The sequence below is a fragment of the Tachysurus fulvidraco genome, chromosome 8 (assembly GCF_022655615.1).
Source record: "Tachysurus fulvidraco isolate hzauxx_2018 chromosome 8, HZAU_PFXX_2.0, whole genome shotgun sequence".
NCBI classification, from domain to species: Eukaryota; Metazoa; Chordata; class Actinopteri; order Siluriformes; family Bagridae; genus Tachysurus; species Tachysurus fulvidraco.
This window is the reverse complement of record NC_062525.1, coordinates 16,239,278-16,253,137: the sequence shown is the minus strand read 5'-3', so window position 1 is coordinate 16,253,137 and position 13,860 is coordinate 16,239,278. Positions and strand designations below refer to the sequence as shown.

The window sequence follows — 13,860 nt, the reverse complement described above, 5'->3', positions numbered from 1 at the left end:
AGTTCTGTCTATTGATTTATGATATAGTTAGGCTTAAGCTTAAGAACAAACAAAATGAATCATTCCCGGTACATTGTGGAAAAATCGCTGTACATATTTTGTAGTACAATATTTAATTGCAGGAAAAGTTGGATTTTTTTTTACTGACAGGGGAATTAGAGCAGTGCATTTAGGCAGAGGTGAGAATGGTAATGATGCTCTGTAAATTAGTGGATCATTTTATTTTTTATTAATTTCTCACCCAATTCTGCAGGGACTGTGTGGCTGTATGTCCTAGTGCGCTGGTTTTACCCATTAGCTGCATATAAGTCTCATTAGTAAGCCTCCTGACTCCCCTACGACCTTGGTCTCTTGTTTTTCCCAGTCTAGCTCCACAGTGTGTGCAGCTAAACGTTCTCAAATATCTCATTTCAAACACGAGGAGGCGGTGGTTAGAGAATGAAAGTTTCTCTACCTGACACTAGAACAGAGGTCACCAGCACTACTCCTGGCATTTAACCTTACTGAAGAATTCAGTTTCACTAATCAGTGACTTGTTTAGGTGGATCAGATCTTCATGATTTGGGCTGAAAGTGAATAGTGCAGGAACATAAATTCGCAAGACAGGGCTAGTGACTATGATGATAGAATGAGAGGCAGGCACAGAGCATGTTGGAGAGACAGAGACACCGGAAAATTAGATTTATTCATTGGAAATATTGCTTTTGCCAATAGGGAAAAACTTCAGGACATTTCCACAACTTCATGCATCGATACAGAACCACTTGCATAAACTATGGCATCACATTACTTTTGAAAAACCTCTGAATCTGGTTCATGCATACGTTAGTGGTTACCTGTGTACTGTGGGTCATACAAGAGCTGAGTATATTTTATTTTATTGCAACTATTACATCTAATTTACTGATTAAACTAATTGTTAAAAATGTTGCAAGTGCACATTTATTGAACATCTTTATCACTGTAGTAAAGCTACAACTTAGCTCATCTTGCAGAAGATAAATGCTGGGCAGTGTGCCAGGGGGCTGTCCACACATTTTCCGTGCCAGTCGGGTCAATGTGACAACAAGGCCTTTTGTGTCTGTGCCGCAGGGTCCGGTGTGCTGCAGACGTGAGAGAGACACACAAGCAGGGCATTACTGCTGCTTCCACACTAATCCTACCCAGACCAAGCAGCTTACTCTGGCCACAAAACACGTTTGTGAAAGCAGGTGCTAATTAGAGACAGCTTATGGCAGAGGTGGTATTGGTGATACTGGTGGCTGTAGAGTGGTGTGTGTATAAAACGAATGAATCGGCATGCAGTGACATGAGCACTCCACAATCCCTGAGAGAGAACAAGAGAGAAGGCAGACACTGACAGGAACTCCATTGTCTGATGAACACATAGGTCCATGTGTTAGAAATCATCCTCCCACGTGGCGGAGGCAAAGATGCAGACTGTAACTCAAGCCTGGGCCCAGGAACATGCCGTTGATGAAAGACAGTAGGGGAAGGAGAATATTAAAGCCAAGGCTCCAGAAATCCCAGCCTGTCACGCCACAGCTCAACCCTTCCCCCAGGGCCTTATGGGAGTTGGAGTCTGACCGTGGGTGCAAAAAAAATTGGAGGAAGGTTTGGAGGGGAGGAAATGATGAAGCATGGGATCTATATCAGCTCTGGTCTAGTGGATAAACCTAGCACTAATATAAGTTTTGTCAAGATGGACAGGACCAATACAGGATGGCTTATAGTAATGTTTCCCAAAACAGTCTGTCAGCCAAGAAAGGTTTCATTTTTACTCTCTCCCAGTTCCCAGTACACCTCTGCTTGTTATCAAGTGTTTTTATCTGTTAGGAGAGATAGTGAAAATTAATACTAATTGTTTTGATGCATATTTTTATTTTGTTATATAGCCTACTCCCTTCAAGCAGATATAACAATATATTCATTCAACTTCAGTAAACATTTTATCCTGGTCAGGGACACTGTGAAGCCAGAACCAGTCTTGGCGAGACTGGGCACAATGTTGGAGAAGTCATGCTAGATGGGATGTTAATCCATCACAGCACATGAAATATATGAACTCTCTATTTAATTCATAAATATCTAATCAAAACCAATATTTATTTGACAGTATTGACAAGACAATTCTATCTGACAAAAAGTCTTCTAAAATCACTAAGCAAACTAGACTTCATTCAGAAATTAAGTAAATTCTAGGCTTTTTCTTTTAACAGGCAAAAGTTGTAAAAAAAAATAACTCAATAACATTCTTGCCAGATCACAACATCCGATTGCTCATATGACCTTTGAACAAAGTGTATGAATTGTGTGTGTGCACAATGGTCACACTGCTTTATTTTTAGATGCAGGTCTTGCATGACGGTCACTTCCCACAGCTGAAGTGTTCCCATGGATTTACTGAGTGATAGTTCAAGAGCTGACCCAGAACTGAGGCTCTGTTGGTGGCCATTCACAGTGGCATACATGCTCAGACCAGACCACTGGCAAAGTCTGAGCTCAAGTGTGTATAAACTTACCACCTGTAAAACATGTATGATTATATTTTTTCCCTTAAATGGACTAAAATAACTTTTAATTAAAATAATTTTATATTTTTTAAATTTTATATTAAAATACATTTTTATAATATTTTATTATTATTATTATTATTATTATTATTATTATTATTATTATTATTATTATTATTATTATTATTATTATTATTATTATTAAGTGGCTATAACTTTGAAACAATGCTGTTTTGGCCTCTCAAAATATGTAGTGCAAAAGCCAAGTCTGGTATTTAATGGAGGCAGTAAAACAAAACTAATGCACAGTAGTTTTTATTGATTAGCCTTGGACTCTAAAGCTGAAAGCAATGCTATGCTGTTATATTACAGGGGCATTTTGTTTCATTCAACTGGGTCTCTCATAAAGCATCACCTACAGTATACCTGTCAGTCTCAAGTGCTTTGAGAATGAATGTAATGGGAAACACACTAGATCAGGTGAACTGATCAGACACGAGTTAATCTTCCAGGCTGCTGGAGAACTTCTCAGAGTAATACATTTAGAGATAAACCTGGAGAGACAGACAGACATTGGTTAGAGGGCTTCTTGAAACAGTCCAGGTGCACTCCATGCTTAGTATAGGGCTAAGTGTGTGTGATCCTTCATACACATAACTATAAATCTATGAAATATTATAAAGCCAAATATGCATTGTGTTTTCTTAGGACACTTGTTATTAGGACAGGATAGGTAAGCATTCCCTTTTCATCAATTTGATCACATCCTAATTATTAACCATCAGCCAGATCTCCACTACCATACAGCAGCAACCAACCAAGGAGGGTGAAGACAAAAGATTAGTTTAGATAAGATTAGATTAGATTCAACTTTATTGATTCATCAACTTTATTATGCAAAGTACATTTGTCAAAGCCAATGAAATGTAGTGACGTGAAATATAAAATGTGTTTTTTTGAGATGTTAATGATACACACTCAGAGGAAAGTATTACATAAACTCACAGACACCTTTGACTGTATCACAGTGTCACTGTGATTGACAGGAGAGAGAGAGAAATGCAGTCTCTTTCACCTAGAACTCAAGATATCCAGTCTGTAGGGTGTACGCTTTCTGTTCTAGATATGATTTTAGGCCAGAGTCAACACACATGTGGTCTACATTTGTAGGATTTCAAAGATTTTTGGTTAGCATTAAGAGGTGGTTATAAAATGTAAAATCATTCATCATATCCAAAACAGGCCAAAGGTCATTACCAGGAATGAGTAAAACAATAATTTGGTTAGTAGTGTGAAGTAACTGGTAGGAACACTAGAAAACCTGGAAAATGTTAGGTGCAGGTACAAACAGATGAAACAGGAATTTCAAAGTTGGAATCTTGAACACTTGCATTAGGAAGCAAGAAGAGGTTTAAAAAAAGTAAAATGTAAACTAATCAGTTTATTGCAGAATCAAGATTAGTAGAAGAATATTACTTGCCTTTTTATTGAATAACAATGTCTATACAGTAGTAACGTTCAGGTTATGAACTACACAACATACATTGTTTTCTCCAACAATGTAAGAGCAGGTCATTTTCAGCAGGTACAAATATTCAGTTTGTCTAGTCAGACTGACCTCATGCTTTCCTGCTCCTTTCAGCTATAGGATCCATCAGAGGAGCATTACAGGAAGTCTCGCATAATTTAAAACTGTGCTGTGCATCCCTGGCCCAACTTGACTGATTGTGCAATGGAACCGCAAGATTTATTTTTCCTGGGGGTCCCACTAATCATTATAGCTGCTTTTTGGGGGAGGATGGCCTCAGACGTCCACTGACCACATCCTACAAGTACATACGCATACAAGCTGTTTAAACAGGCATGCACACACATACTTGCTCTTCAACAGGAAACATGCATTTACATACATGGCTACACAAACCTGGAAGCACACAAATTTTCCTTGCATCCTCTTTTTAGTGCTACTGCTGTCTTGGGAGGCCATGCGGAAACCATCGCACATTTCCTCTGGGCTGCTTTCCTCCCATCCAGAGGTTTCTCCTGCTAGTGTGAGGGCAAAACTCATACTGTAGTTAGGAAATGGGGAAATAGATTTGCAGGTTGCTTAAAATAACACTGCAGATGAGAAGAACGAGAAGTGGGCATGTGCCTGAGATTAACGATTAGGGATTTCTGTTTGCCTGATAAAGGTGAATGTCCCTGGGTCACTAAACTGTTAGTTGAGGGAGATTGTTGGGATGAAAATATTCTCTCTGACTGTAACTGGAAACAGTATTGTGCAACAGTACAGTACATTTTAGAATATCTGTCTCTTATGAATGGAACATGTCAGTGAAGTGTGCAGCCAATAAATTACTAGCCTGTGGTTCAATATTTTTTTATGTCATCAGCACACATACAAATTGGATTTCAAATGAAATACTGACCATGATGATGAAATGTAAAAACAGCCTAGAATTCACAGCTTATTCAATAGACAGCATTAGCACAAATAAAAGCAAATATTTTTGAATGTCTAAAAGAGATGCTGATTATAAACAAGACAGACAAATATAATTTTTTTGTTTTGATGAAAGTAAGTGGCTTTGTTCATTCCATGAGCCAAAAATGAATCATTACTTTCTTAGGTGATTTTCATTCTTCTGTTCTCATTTTCTCTATGGCTCAAAGAAACCATATTGTATGCCATAGACATGACCCTGAAAGTAACTGGTAAACTATTACAACCTATACAACTATTAATCTACATTGTTGTGATAATTAGGACGAAATCAAATGCCTATGTTGATTAACAGAAAAATCCATGAGGAAGTAAGTCTTACACAAAGACGGCCATTTCATTAAAGAATAAGACATTACCTATAGTATCTTTAAACATAAAGGAAATCGGGAAGAAATCCCATATCTTTCTGTAGTCTGAAACCAATAAATATAACAGTGCTGGGAATTTTCAGTGCTGATGTGCTGCCAAACCAGTTTTTTGCTTTAGGGGTTTTTTACCTTCAATTTTGACTTCAGTATGTGAAATCAATTTTCATGAAAGTTCAGGCCAGACAATTGTCTTGAGTAGTAAAGTATTCTACAGTATCACATTGTTTATTCCATGTCCATCTGTAAGAGACATTCAGCTGAATTATTTAGGAGTTCAATGGACAGTGAGTTAAAGGTAGAATTTACTTACAAGTATATAAACTTTAGAATTAATCTAATACTAATCAAACAATCTGCAGTGGCTGATGATAGTTATCTAACTTTGCATAACCTTCATCTACATTATCTACATATCTATAAGCTGTTAAAACTATAATTCCATTATTTATCTGAATAGTTTACTGTATTTCCTTAATGATCACATTACCTAGACACAATATGTAGAGTATTAGTTGCACAAGTTCTTCTCGAGATTTTTAAAGCCACGATCAGGCAAATCCGCGTCCTCACGCACCGACTTTTATCACGAACACAGCATCGGTTGCTACGCAACGCCCTCGCATTCCGCCCTCTTTATATACCTTCCTAAGTGCGCGTGCATACACCTGTGCCAGGTGATATAGATAATAAAGAGAAATATTGTGGGGAAAAAAAATAAAGACATCTTCGGAAACAAAGAGAAAAAAGAAAGGGAGCTCAGTATTAAGAGGAAAACATTAAGCGAAAGCGATAAATATTTGGGTTCTTTTTATTATTTTTTTTATGTTTTGATGGATTTAAATTCGAACAGGGAGAATGCCATTTTGACTCATTACTTTTTTGTGTTAAACCGAACGCACTAAAGCGCACACACGGCTGACACCACGTTGTGCCACGAGCAGCACGTGCACTGCGCACGCATTACTGTAGCTCCCGGACTCAGACTGCTGGGATCGCACCTCGGCCAAGGCGCTAGAGTTGCTGTTGAGCTGCTTAACACTTCCCCCCTCCGCACCACTGTTTGTTTACTTAGTCGTATGTCGTCATTTTGGGGGGTGGGGGTGGGGGACAAACGAGCAGAGCCCCGTAACGGAGATATCCAGCTTCATCCCCTTCTTGGTCATCTGGTTTAACTATCTTGGAAAAGCAGCTCCTGCTTTTATGTAAGCTATTGTAGAGTCATTAAAATAGCATGCAACACACAGTGTTTTCCGTTTAGCACCGAGTTTCTTCATATTTGCAGTTTTCAGGGGCTTTTTTTTCGTGGGTGCAAGATAGACTACACGTTATTTCTATGATAACACCAGATATTTCCTTTACTTGTAAACAACAGTGAAGAGAAAATGATTGAGAACAACACACATTGACCATAACTGACACATGCTTACCTCTGCTTGTATTATAATGTATACATGTAATAATGTGTTTACTGCTTGCCCTGCAGTGTGATTGGCATTAAATCCAGGATGTATTCCAACCTTGTGCCCAGTGTTCTGGGATAGGCTCTAGATCTGCAAAGCACTACCAGGTTCCTAAAAATGCATGTGAATGCATGTGAAAATGAAAAAGAAATACATTGAAATGACATTTAAAAACATTTCCTTTCTCCACAATGTGGATTTTTTTTTTTAAAACATCAGCAGCCAGGAAACAATTTATTCTCTTTACATTCGAATGCTACTTAAAGTTGTCACCTATTACAAAATATAGGACAAAATGTTTTTTTCTGTGCTGATTTATTTCATTAGTAACACATTCACAAATCCTGTATTCACAAGTGTCTTTAAGCTGTTTAAAGAAGGTCGATAAGTGATGTCTGCTTCCATCATCGCATACACTCTTCCAAAAGCTTTTGTCTCTGCAATGCCATGTTGCAAAAATAAAAAGCTTTTCTGCCATTATTAAGTGATAAATGGGAAAAACAATACTGAGAAATCACAGTTGAATAGCTATTGTTCTTTTGTCCTATTTATCCTAGTTCAGCATATGTTTATGCAGTGTTTATATCTGCTTAATGAACTTTATAAATTGTCAGGTTATTTGTCTAATAAATTGTAAGCACATGTATGCTATGTATGAATCATAGATCTCTTCAAATTCATTTGGTCATGAAAAACATTAGACCTTGTTTAAATATATTAGATTTAACATCCTTGCAAAGGGAAATCTAATATATGTTTTCACACAAGAGTATTTATTTTTGAAAATGTCATAGGTGTAAATGAACTGCTACCCACTATATGTCCATTTTCATTAGGAGCCCTAATACTATAATTATGCTTTATGTGAAGAGTTTATTTTGACAGCCATTACCTTAATATAATAATAGTGCTCATATGAGTGGAATGCAGAGGAAGTACAGAAGGATGGGCTAGGAGCTGCTGTGTTTGGCTGGGGTCAGGACTGCTGAATGAGTTAGGTCCTACTGTGGGTGCGTATGGAACCATTCCTCCGCCAATCCAGCACAGAGGCCACTCACCTCTCCAGGTTTTGTTTGGTTGGATGGCTTTAGAAAAGGCCCACCATTGTAAAGCAACTGGACGCTGGATGCTTTACCACTGTTTTCTTTGGGAAGCAGGAAATTAGATGACTGGCTACCTGCTACAACAACATCCTGCACTTGAGAAGTCATCTTTGCACCCATACCCACCTATTTTTTCCCTTATTCTCAGCCCTACGCCAGTGGTCAGCCGCCAGACTTCTGGTGTGTGTCAGACTCCCACACGGGCTTGTCAGAATTCCACTCAGGACTCAGATCAATTCTTGTATTCAACCAGATGCTTCCGTTAAAATTAGAATCAAGGCCAAGTTGCCATTTTAAGCCAAATGTATGTAGAGACAATTTAACTCTCAGGAAGAGTTTCTGCATGTACTCTTGATAAAGTCCGGATTCAGTTAAAAGTAGTAGAATGCAGACCAACCACAGATCTAATACATGTTGCAGAATATATTATCCTTAACACCATCCGATATCTCACGCTTGCAAATGATCATCCCTGGAAAACGTTATTTATCATAAATGATGGAAGACTTTAAAATCCATAGCACACATCCAACCGATTTCTCGGCTCATACGTGAAAATGGATAATATGTTACTTTAAATGTCATTCTTGGCCCAAGACGTATGAGGCATTAAGTTGTATTATAGTCCCTTGTGAACTATAAATCATTTTTAAATTTCTATTTCTTCATACATTCAAAATATATATTTGTCTCGAAAGTTTAAGAGGTACTTGTGGAGCCCAGACCACTAAACAAAAATGCCAGAACATAGAGTGTCTTACTGAAAGCCAAAAGGGATGACTTTATGATTTCAAATTATTATTCAACTTTTGCAACTGTTTCCATTCTTAAGTAATTTATTAACTTTTTGCATTTTTCAATATTCACCATCTGTGTTTTAGCAATTTCATTACATTCAATGAAACAAAAGAGGTACAACAACGATTGAAAACAACTTTTCAATAAAAAAAAATGACAGCATGAATTACAATAAAAACAAAGAAATGTGACATTGAGACTTGGTGCACTGGCATCAGACGAGCAATCCATAAAATTTAAGTGATTCTGTAACAGGCAGCTTTCAAGCTTTTGCCACAGCAGTGTGATTTCATCGTAGTGTCATCACTGCAGGCAAAACACAACTTAAACAATGAATATGGGTTAAATTTATGTTTGACAAATATAATCTCTGGTCTGACTTTCTCAGTTTGTGAGTGGATAATGTGAATATACGAGTTTCACTTTAGTAGCATGTCCACACCAATGGCCCTTGAGAATGCTGTCCATCCAAAAAAAAAAAATTCCCTCCAGTTTATCTGAATGTGTGATGAGACTGATGGAAAACCTGACATCATGTTCATTTCATGTTTATGGCTCCTCTGTAGCAGCCAGGGATCCCTTAATGTGTCTCTTAGTAAAAGTGGAAGTCAGGGTCATCACTCAGAGCTGGGCGAGGCTGCAGAATCCAACTCATCTGCTTCCAGGTCGTGAGGGGAAGCCGGCTGACCACCTTTCACCCTCTTCCATTTCATACGTCTGTTCTGAAACCACACCTTTACCTATGGAGAATAGTCATTGTTACTATAAACAGCATTGGTATTCATTTTAAATGTTTTACACCAACTCATACATTTTATACTCTGATGGAGTTGTTTTAAATGTTCTTATATATGGTATGTGTTTAGTAATAGATTAACTTACAATATAACTTTATTGCTGCCTAAACCCAGAGAAGCTCAAGTTATAACTTGACCTTTGGCCCTCCTTCTCAGCATGACCCCTGGACACAGAGCAGCTTAGGCCATCTGTTCCCACACTATATTAAAGTTTATTCCCTTTTCCCAGTCTGCCTGTCATTTATTTGAGAGACAAATGTGGCATAAGGCCAAGAAATTTTAAATATATTGGGGGTTGAGATATGCACACAGAGTTGCAGAGGACATGAGAACGATTCCTGAACTGTTTCGGGACCTAGCATGGCTTTTTTGTGTGCATATACGTGTGTGTGCCGACAAGGACACGTGTGTGGAGTAGTGATGAGTACGCTTTATAAATATTTCATCTGATTTAGTGTGATGCATAAAAATGCATACCTGTTGAAAAAAATGCATTATATCGTAGTAAAAAAAAAAAACAGGTGAAAGTCTTATACCTGTCTCTCAGTGAGATCCAAGTTAACAGCAATTTCATAGCGACGCAGGCGGGTCAGGTAGTTGTGATGAGTGAACTCGGCCTCCAGCTCTCTTAGCTGCTCTTTAGTAAAGGCTGTCCTTTCCTTCCTTGCCTTACAGTTTGAGTCAGGCTTAAATCCAGACTCCTGGATATCTGAAATGTTCAGATTGGGGGAAGGTCAAAAAGGCTGAGGTAACAGGCGTATTACTTGTACTGTAATGTTGTAATGTAGTACATTGTTTCATACTGTATGGAGTTGTCTACAAAAAAAAGGGTGAAACATTAAAATACATTCCAATGCCTGACCTCTATTTCACACATTATATGTTTAAAGGATTTCCACTTTACAATTTATTTACTGGATCTTGTGACCTGTCCAGGCCACACACTTTCATGGAGGTGGAGGAGCCATAGGACCAAGTTATAGTGTGTCGAGGTAGCAGAGAGCATGCCAAACAGGTTACAGAGGTCTCGTGTTAAGAAGGAATGCACCGAAACATTGTTAAAATCGCTACTAAAAGAACAAAGAGTTGGATGGGTACAGCTGAAGTGTGTGTCTTTCTCTGTGTGTTTGTGTGTGGGCATGTTCTTCATATCCTAGTGGGGAACAAATGTCCAGGTTTTGACCTTTTGGGGAGATTTGTCTGGTACCAGTTTGTGCGTGTGTATGTGTATGTTAACTAAAGCTTTTATAAAAAAAAAAATATATATATATATATATATATATATATATATATATATATATATATATATATATATATATATATATATATATATTTGTAGGTATCTAATGAATTAGATTCATTAATAATTTTCCATATGTGTGTGTGTGTGTGTGTGTGTGTGTGTGTGTGTGTGTGTGTGTGTGTGTGTGTGTGTGTGTGTGTGTGTGTGTGTGTAGTCTGTTCTTTTCATGCCTTCTGCACTCTTTGCCACAGTAATTCAATCTGACAGCCCACAATGGAGCAGAAACAGAAAATTTAGTTTGCTATGAAGCGGAGACTCTGACTTTTGTCAAGCTGTCTATAAAATACTTAAAACAGTGTGTGAGGACATGGCAGGTTGAACATTTTCCATTGATTTGGTTGGTCAAAGAAATTGTTTGCACCATCCAAACCTTATGATCTCAATTAACTCCCGAATCATAGATCAGCATCAGCAGCACCACCAAGAAGTGACGCAAACCCTGCATGAAGTCTATAATTTGTCAAAGTGAGAATTTGTGGTTGGTGTTTTCCAGATCCACACAGTCAGTATGTGAAATAGACTGCAGTCATACGGGCAGATGTGAATTCGGAGAGCCAGACCGTTTACTAACAGCACAGTAACATTCTTATATGGCAAGCTGTGTTGCTTAAAGTGAGTGTGTTCTTATTATAATTAGAATCCCATTCGTTTAAACACACTGTCATGACTATTACACGGACATGTGGTAGCAGGTTGGAGAGAAACACCTGGCAAAGTGTGTGTGTGTGTGTATGTGTGTGCATGTACACCAAACAGTCTCCAATAAATTTCGCCAGCAAAAGCCTATAAAGTTTTAGTGAACAGCCCTAACCTCAGCAGGGAGGCTGGAGGACAAACGACATTTGGCATGTTCTCAAATTGTTGGTAAAAATGAAGCCAAAATAAGTCTGCAAGTTAAGTCAACAAATAAAAGCGGCCAATTGGTTTTTCAGCATGCATTTAAAGCTACTATTAAAAGTTTGTTTCCTACAACATAAAGCTGATCCTGAAAACAAACTACAATTCTACCTTTACATTAACGGCATTTGACACCCCGGTCCAGAACAACATACATTTTATTTTATCGTTTTATACAACTGAGCAATTGATGGTTAAGGGCCTTACTCAATTGCCCAGCAGTAGTACCTTGGTAACCTGGGGTTCAAGCTCACAACCTTCCAAGCCATTGTGCGCTAAGTTATTATCATTTTGCAATACTGGAACTATCAGTTTAGTAAAATAGTGCTGTAAATCTGATAACAATTATGTACCGTCTGTAAATGTTTTGTTGTCTCATGATGTGAAAAACAAATGACAGTTCTGACAGATCTGGGAATTATTATCTTGTCAGCATTTACGACTTCACAGTGTGGCATGTTAATTTTGTTCTCAATATTTGTGCTTTTCCAAGTATGCAAAGCAGTTATACACCTATGTATTGCAGACTATTTCACTTTTTCAATTTTTGAATGCTGGATTTTTGTGCAGTCTATTTCCAGAGTGTGTTCAGTGAAGATTCGGTTACTGCTTAATGACAGGAAAATGTCAGTAGGTAAGAATGTAGGAGCAGAATCATATGGAAGTTATATTACAGATGTGGTCTGGCATGTTTCTACTGTTAGTGAGTAAGGGTTACGTTACAGTAACTCCAAAAGGGAAGCAGCAGATGCATATGAAGTCGTAAGACGTAGTTACATTGAGATAGACAACTTGATTACTTTTGTCTAATCATTTGTAGAAACAACTCACGGTTGTCTCAGAGAGAGAAAAGAAAATTAGCACACCTTTTTGGACACTGAGTTACAAAACTGCTATTTGGGAAGTACATTTATTTTTAAAAATGTTTCCTTTATTCTAGAAAGGCTGCCCTGTCTCACTTTCCACAGCAAATTTTAAATTAATGCCTGCTCCAGATGTGCCACAAACTTTGCCGTTCTATTTTCCTTCGCTCAGAATAGCACAATGTTATTGGAAGTGTGCAAAACACTCCCTTCTACAGCTATTAAAGATTTAATCATTTCTGAATTTTATTATCAATAACCATAGGGATCACTGAAATGTACAGTCCTGTAATCTGTTTCCATATGATAGTATAAAATGTAATATAAAAGTATACCATTTATTTGCATATTTTAATTTGAGTTTAGTGCATGTTTGTGCATGTCAGCTGTTTAGTATCAGTTTTATGGCCTCAGTCATGAACACAGGTGAAGTGACTCAATGTATCACTGTTTCCATTAGACTAATTCTATAATCTGAACCATAGGCTGTAGTTTTTAGTGTAACATTTACAGTCTTCTTCGCAGCATTTGCATCCTATCATCTGTCTATCTATCTATCTATCTATCTATCTATCTATCTATCTATCTATCTATCTATCTATCTATCTATCTATCTATCTATCTATGTATTCTCTCTCTCTCTCTCTCTCTCTCTCTCTCTCTCTATATATATATATATATATATATATATATATATATATATATATATTATGGAAACAGTGCTGTGTGCACATGGGCATTACCTAAGTGCTGAAGAATTTAAACAATAGAAGGAAACATGATTATATATGAAGATTTATGTATAAGGAGTCATCTGTCATGTCTATTTCTATATGTTTTTTAATTTTCCTTTCCTGTAAAAAATATCAGAGCCTGGGGCATTATAAGTGAGGATGTAATTATACAGTTATATTCACTGTTTTCTTCTGGCAAGTGCAATACGCTCATTGTTAAAGCCCCAACATTGTTTGTTGTTTCTTTAACACGCTGTAAAACAACTACTTCCTTATGGAAGAGCATTATTGAATTTAGAGAAACAAAGCACAACACAATAACCTTTTTTTTTTTTAAGTGTTGATTTGATATGTACTGTAGTTGATCATTTAAATGTGGTCTATTTTTGCTTTGATGAAATTTGAGGTATTCGATACAAAATAAAAAAAAATCAACAGAATTGTCCATTATTGAACGGAATTATACATTACATTGCAATTGCATTTATTTCTCTTTACATTTCCTCCTTAGAGATTTT

At 37.3% G+C, this 13,860-nt stretch overlaps 1 protein-coding gene and 1 long non-coding RNA gene across 3 annotated transcripts in view; both read right to left on the bottom strand.

Annotated features, from left to right (window-relative positions):
* Positions 1-3,506: 3,506 nt before the first annotated feature.
* LOC113637207 lies at positions 3,507-6,016 on the bottom strand. Of its 2 annotated transcripts, none has more exons than XR_003439303.2 (3): positions 5,875-6,016; positions 4,438-5,627; positions 3,507-4,339 (listed from the first exon to the last, which is right to left on the bottom strand). It is a non-coding gene; the product is annotated as an uncharacterized LOC113637207 (long non-coding RNA). The 2 variants fall into 2 exon arrangements; XR_007143752.1 differs by having other exon boundaries at positions 4,438-4,556.
* A 2,741-nt stretch (positions 6,017-8,757) lies between these two features.
* meox1 (mesenchyme homeobox 1) overlaps positions 8,758-13,860 on the bottom strand; it is a 6,437-nt gene continuing 1,334 nt past the window's right edge. The window contains exons 2-3 of the mRNA XM_027137537.2: positions 10,082-10,254; positions 8,758-9,488 (exon numbers count right to left, since the gene is read on the bottom strand). Coding sequence (XP_026993338.1) covers positions 9,366-9,488; positions 10,082-10,254 — 296 coding nt within the window. The 3' untranslated portion in view covers positions 8,758-9,365. The remainder of the gene's footprint in view (positions 9,489-10,081; positions 10,255-13,860) is intronic.